The sequence below is a fragment of the Nymphalis io genome, chromosome 17, assembly GCF_905147045.1.
Source record: "Nymphalis io chromosome 17, ilAglIoxx1.1, whole genome shotgun sequence".
Taxonomy (NCBI): Eukaryota; Metazoa; Arthropoda; class Insecta; order Lepidoptera; family Nymphalidae; genus Nymphalis; species Nymphalis io.
In genome coordinates, this window is record NC_065904.1 from 1,689,099 (window position 1) to 1,696,737 (window position 7,639).

The following is a 7,639-nucleotide window of genomic DNA, read 5'->3' on the forward strand; positions in this document are numbered from 1 at the left end:
TGTTTTCAATTAAAAAAAATCATCATCAGGTACCTTTTTTTTACAATTAATAGGCCAGCGTTTGACCGTTGACTTGCCTGATGTTAAGTATCGATACGGTCTAGGATGTAGCACGCTTGCCTATAAGAAACCCCTTTACTTTGGATTTGAGGATACATTGTACCTATCAGGAAATATGGACTCAGGCAAAGCATTCCACAGTTTCGCAGTGCGAATGATGAATGTAGATTCAAAGCGCTTCGTACGTAGGCGGGGAATTTCCACTGTATACCTATGGTGCTTTGGTCGCGTTTGCCAGGCCGTTCGATAGTAAAAGGGGGGCGGGAGGTATCAGTTAATGTAATTCCTGAGCACATTCTCCGAAATTTATCCGATAGAAGACTGAGAGTGATGCAACCACTCGTCGATGTTAGAGACTTTGGAGCTTAGACTTGACCAATGTGTCGTCTCCTATGAGCCTTCTGGCACGCCTCTCAATCAACTCTAGAGCCAGAAGGTGTAGAAGGTGGAACTTAGCAGAGCCATTCCAAAGGTGAGAGCAGTACTTCATACATGACCTTACTTGTACTTCATATAAGCTGAGCAGTTGTTCTGGAATAAAGTAACGTCTCACTTTGGAGAGGATACCAAGCTTTCGAGCGGCTATTTGGGCTTTGGACTCAATAAAAAAGCCGAAATTTAGAGTCGACAAAAGAGTAACGCCAAGAAGGTCAAGATGTTCAGTTATAGGTACAGACACCTTTCGGAAAGAGGGAGGTAGCTGGAATTCCCTCTTTTTGGCGGAAAACAAACACGCCTGCGTCTTGGATGCATTGAACATGACCAAATTGGCATCGCCCCAATTGGACACTGCCGTAAGGGTCACGGTCATGCGCTCTACCATAGCCTCTCTCTTAGCCTGGATTTGGGCCTCACTAGCTCGCGCGTTCGACTTGTAGCTCTCGACAACTGTGCAATCATCTGCGTACCCATGGATACCATCATTAATGTGACCTGATGGCATCAAGACAAAGACAATGTCTGTTAAATTAGATTCTAATGTTCGAGATCTAGACAAATTATTAAATAATAAACTTTGAAATAAAGAATTTAGAAAGAAAGAATTTTAAATAAATATATACAATATAATGACAATGTTGTGTAAATTCTTTAATATTATACATAGTTGTAATGGATTTTATTTTCATGTATTGGCTTAAGTGAAATAATTATATATATATATATATACTTCCTATGAACAAAGCTAAAGCGAAGTATAGTAACAGAGAGGAAAAGGTATGGAACTTCTTCTACTAAGCCGCTCAAGTGTTTTTTTCGCATTTACGCCTAAACGCATAAGTCCAGCACAGTCTCTTCGAGGAGACGTAACGGGATAGCTAGCGCACACTCCCGGAGTAACTAACCTCCAATCCCGGAGAACATAGCCCCCCTCTAGACCTAGCAAGCCGCTCAAATGTTGGTGAAACCCTTGTGAACAATTTTCGTCCGACATAATGTGTATTTCCTCACGACGTTTTCCTTCAGCGCCGAGTATAGGATAAATTATATTAATTAAGTTAAGCAATGAAAATTGAATGGAAAATTATCTGGTGTAATAATTCTGCTTTAATAGGTACCTAAGAAACCCAGTTCTTATTATCACATGTGTCCACACATGCGTAGGTTATTAAAAATAAAACAAAACAATATTAATATCCGCTTAAGATTATTGTAATCATAACTGAATAAGTGATTGCTTTTCACTTCCGTTTTAATTTAATTATTATTATTTATTATCTATGTATGTGGCCAGGCAAATGGATCACCTGATGTTAAGTAGTCACCAACGCCCATAAACAATGGCGACGTAAGAAAAATGAACCATTCCGTACATCGCCATCGAGTGGGGACTACTGATGGTAGTACTGGTGGGTACACAATATCAACTATCTTTTTGTCATGAATAGAAACCTAAACACGAATTTCTTATCCTTCAAACATTGTAAAAGGCGAAAATCTACATCCTCAATTTCACCCTTTCGGATGATGAATTTTCAAAAATTCTGTAAACCCGCCCATTACTTATAAACCGATGTCTAAAAATGGATTTCCATTTTACTTTCAAAAATTTAGAAATTCATTTAGTTAGTGATATTTCTAAAATATTGTAATATTCTTAGCTCATTGCGTAAATAAATTGAACCGATAACAAAAACAATTGAATTGAACCGCTAATTAAAGTGTTTACGTTCGACAAACTGTTCCTGTTTCGACTTATTGCAATAACGTAATAGAAACTATAACCTAAATTGGTTATATAATATAGGGTGTTTGTAGCTAGCTATAATATTTTTTTTAATATTAATTATGTTTTTGTTACAATCGTTAATATTTCTTACATCGCCAATGTCTATGGGCGATGGTCACCTGACTATTAGATGGCCTGTCTGCCCATCCGTATATAACATAAAAAAATCTCCATAAACCTACCTCAGTCTACACTAATTTCACTTATACAAATTAAGTAGGTACTTTAAAAATCAAATACACCTTGCAAAATTTAAAAACGAAATTTTATATCTCATTTAATTAATAAATTTAAATAGATAATCCGTTCATTTTTTATTGAAATTTATAAAAAAAAATAGGAAATAAGGGCAGGAATCATTTGGTCGAAACATGCAAACTAGACGAACGCTAGTTAACATATAAGCTTCTATAATAATAAATTGATCAGACTGTACAAGGTAATTATTGGAGTATTTTAATTCATATCAACTCAAAATAAAACTAAAAGATATTAGATAGATAAGTTAAAACACATGTTGGTATTTGGTTATCCACTTCAGTGTGACTGCAAAAGATGAAGATTCAAGACCTACGTAAAAAATATCCAAAACGGGACGCATATTCAACATTATCGCTGTTGAACTATGTTCTGAAAATGTTGGGACTATCTTGTATTTATCGTGATGGAGAAAAACTAAAATATAGTTTCCAAATTTACAAATTTATATTATTTTTAATGTTATTTTTGACCGTTAATATTTACTACATTTATTGTTTTATACAAAAACGACAATTCAATAAGATTTTCACATTTGAGGACACAATACAAATACCCTATCTGCTTGGATATGTGCAATACATCACCGATATTATCTTCGTTTACAAATACGGTAGACAACCATACATTGACTATTTTATAGTCTATGATCATATCGATAGCATCCTTGGTATGGGCCTTTACAAAAAGTCTAGAAACTGCATCTCACGAATTATCTGTATCTTTGTATTTATCAGTATTATCTTAATAATCATCGATTTAATCTCATGGATGGTCGATTTAAGTTCTTCGTTGATAAATATTTATTTAGTAGAGGTTATTTATATCATAATGAAAATGTTAACTTCTCTTGATGTTATATCGAACTGGATTCTGGTAAAGTATCGTTTGGAACACATTGGTGATTTACTCCAAAATTATTACTATCATACCGATAATTTACCGGGTGTGATGATACTATATGATAAAGCGTGGATCAGTACACAAGTTTTGAGAAAATCTGACGATCTCGGTTCTTTGAAGACTTTTCCAAACAGCCGTGCTGACATGATAATGTGGTTGAGCAGATGTTATATTATGTTAAACGAGCAATGTGACTTTATAAATATCAAATATGGATTCAGGGTGTGTAATTTATTTATTTTATTTAAAATTTTTATAATGTAATTTCATTGCATAATTAAATAGCACGCGATCATAAATACAATGCTTGGCTGTGTTATGCTATGTTAATGCTTTATTTTCAGAATACGGTCAAAAGCTTATATCAATGTGCCCGAACACAAGTGCATTCTTTATTCCAAAACTCTTATAATGAATAGATCGAACGCTGATCTTGAAGTCATGGGTCAAATTACTGGTCAGATCATAAAAAAGTTATCAGGTTTTTCTGCCGATAAATTCTTAATAGTAGGCTAGAATTCAGAAATTATGCTAATGTAGTGTGCCTCGAAAAACTCGTAAAGCTGTTTGTTCTACGCCTGAACTCCTTCCGGTCGTATCGAAGTCGCCAATACATCTAATCACGAGAATGAGGGAATTAAGATTACACTCGTGTTCTTACACACTATAATTTCTCATGCAGCTAGTCAATCTAGAGAATGGCAGCCACGGCCGACATAGGTCACGATCATTCTAACATATCACATTAGTAATATTTGTCTTCACAACAAAAAGTACAAAGAAAGAAATATTTAGACTTTAAATCTACAGTGGAATTACAAGTGATTTTTTTCGCAGATATTTCTCTCTTGCTTGCTGTATCTGCTGGATATGGTACTGATGACCAATTTAATTATAAGAATTTTAGTTGGAACCATGGTAAGGAAACAAAAATACATAAAATTCAAATTTTACAAATTCCGACTCAAGAAAACTATCAAAAACTATTACATAATTATATCAATCGTAACCTATTTATTAAAAATATTCCAACGAGCATAATATATGTGCAGTCAGTGGATGTAGGGTGTAGTATCCTGCTGATTCCAGATGATACTGCTATCACTGGTTACTAAGTTTTTATTCAATAAGGCCAGTAGTTGCTTACATCCCTTCAACAACTAAGAAAAAACTGATGATCATTAAACAGCATAGCAGATTTTTAAGACAAATAAAATAGCAATGGCTTAGAACATTTTCAATTAAGTCACTTTTCAAATAATGCCACAGATGTACGTTAAACTTATAACACCCCTCCCTCTCATTTCTTCATCTCTTTATGTATCGGGGATTAAAAATAAATAATTTTGAATTTCTAAAAAATATTAAAGCATTGATAATGCACATTATTGCAATTGTTTAACAAAATTTAACACATTACATTAATGAAAGACACGAAGTACCTATTCCACAGTGAATTTTCAATAACAATTTTTTGTTTTTCTCATCTTAATTTTACTTAAACCTCTAAAAACTCTGGAGTTTTGGAAATTAACATTTCCAGTACATTTGCTCCTACTATCTATTCATTCACACTCATAATTTAATGCGTTACATAAAATGAATCTGAAACATCGTACAAAATCGGTTATTGTCTTTAGCAACTAAAAAATTAACATAGTATTTGCTTTTAGGTATTGCCAAATAATTCTATTTATTTTGCAATTACTTCAACAACGGCAAAGATTTTTAGCGACAGTTTGGTACTCTTTTCCGGTATATATTATTGTGAGCAGAACTACAGACAGACTGAAAGAATTATACGATTGATCGATCACATTCTTACCAAGAAGAAAATAAGTAAGACGCATTTTGATTTATCTTGTTAACTATATATAGCTATGTTTAATATATACTATACACCAATAATTTGCAATATTCGTAGGAATGTGTAGGATATAATAGTTTAGTATATAGTTCACTAACAGCTGGTGAATGTCCCACTGTTGAGCTAACGCCTTCTCTCCATTTTTGAAAAGGTTTGGAGCTTAGTCCTCCACTCTACTCCAATGCCGATTGGTGGAATACACATGTGGCAGATATCCAGTGAAATTAAACACATGCAGGTTTTCTCACGATGTTTACCTTCACCGTCAAGCACGAAATGAATTATAAACACAAATTAAGCACATGAAGTTAAGTGGTGTTTGCCCGGGCTTGAAACCATGATCATCGGTTATATATTAAATGATATTCGGTATATACGCTTTGCTAAAACGATAACAGTAAGAAAAAGTGCTACTTGTAAAATGTATACTTTTTATTACAGCAAAAGAAATACAAGAAACCCTCAAGGAGTTCAAGAGCCTGATCGTATCGAGACCTATCAACTACCACGCAATGAATTTCTATCGCCTCGACTACGCCACTTTAGTTTCGATGGCTTCAGTTATTGTTACATACTCAATAATTCTTTTGCAAAATTTATAATTATATTCTTGGATATTCGCTTGGACTAGTACAGCAATAATGGGGCGCGTGCGCATGCCCTCGCTGCTTATATATATATATATATTTTGGTGGCTAGGTACATCTGATACTCCCTACTCTTCTTATGTCCCACATTATATTTTATGCAATTAAATATATGCTTATAAACTATTGTTGCTTTTTTTAATTCTGACTACCCATGCACTCACTCCAAAACCACATCCGCAGTTTCGGTTGACCACTTCGTGGTAATTAAAATTAAACAAAACGTAACATAAATATCAACTCTATAATTTCATAGTCGAGAGCATATATATTGCGGCAAACCAAACGTTAGCGCGATTTAGGAAAATGTTTTTTGCACAAAATTTTAACACATTTTTTTAACATTTTAGTTAAAAACCCAAGGTTAAAAAAATGTGTTCACAATCCACCAACTCGACAGATTGTCAGTCTGTCTTACAGCCTTACATTGGCTCGCTCACACTTCCAACGGCAACACAACAATACTAAGTATTACTATTTGGCAGTAGACTATGTTATAAGTGGGTGGTTCCTGCTCGGGAAGACTTGCAAAAAGCCCTCAAACAAACACTAATTGTGCTTAAAATATTATCTATAAATCAAACTTATTAAGTGCATAGAAGAACAATATTCGGTGTGCAAAAATGTACTTTACATAAAAACACAAATGTATATAGCCGAGATGGCCTAGTAGTCAGAACGCGTGAATCTTAACCGATGATCGTGGGTTCAAACCCGGGCAAGCACCACTGAATTTTCATGTGCTTAATTTGTGTTTATAATTCATCTTGTGCTTGACGGAGAAGGAAGACATCGTGAGGGCACCTGCATGTTTCTAATTTCATTGAAATTCTGCCACATGTGTATTCTACCAACCCACATTGGAGCAACGTGGTGGAATAAGCTCCAAACCTTCTCCTCAAAAACGGGAAAGGAAGCCTTAGCCCAGCAGTGGGACATTAACAGGCTGTTACTGTACATAGAAATGTTTATGAATAAATAATGGCATACGTAGATACATAAGATAATGCGTCAATAAATTAACTCGATAAAAATGATTACTGTTTAAAAAAAATTGTGACACGATTCTAATCACGTTGAAAACAAATAACTAATTTATTAAAAAACAATAATCCGAACTAAAACTTCCATTTAAAACCTTTCCTTTCACCGTTTCGACGAAACAAATTACATGAATAAGTAAAACAATTCAGTTAATTATCACCAACGATATATCGTATGATAAACAATATCGTATCTTGTAAAGCAAGCTCCTAATGTAATTTTAATGATCGCTTCCTGTATTGTAATACCGTGCACTACATAACGAAGACATTGTTAACGTTGCAACCATCAATAACGATTAATCTCCCTACAAGTGTTTAGTTGGATCCTAATGCTACCTGTTGTTAGTAATTATGTTGAATATTAATCCTTCATAGAGAACCTTCTAATTATTAATATAAAACCTTGATAGAGGAATGATGATCGTGAGAAAACCGCACATATTCGTATCAATCGCACTGTAGCGGTGTGACGTAGCTCCAATATATATATCAATACTATTACTGCCTCGATGGTCCAGTGGCTAGATGAAAGGACGCAGACTCGGAGGTCCTGGGTTTAATTTCCAGGTCGGGCCAATAAAAGTTATTGGGAAATTCTATCAGAAAATTCTCAGTAGCAGCCCGGCATCTG

General features: G+C 34.4%; 1 protein-coding gene across 1 annotated transcript; it reads left to right on the forward strand.

Annotated features, from left to right (window-relative positions):
- The first annotated feature begins 818 nt into the window (after positions 1-818).
- Positions 819-5,917, forward strand: LOC126774703 (uncharacterized). The gene is made up of 3 exons (XM_050496240.1): positions 819-854; positions 5,122-5,287; positions 5,757-5,917. Exons 1-3 carry the CDS (start codon positions 819-821, stop codon positions 5,915-5,917), a joined length of 363 nt encoding a protein of 120 aa, XP_050352197.1.
- The last annotated feature ends 1,722 nt before the right edge of the window (positions 5,918-7,639 follow it).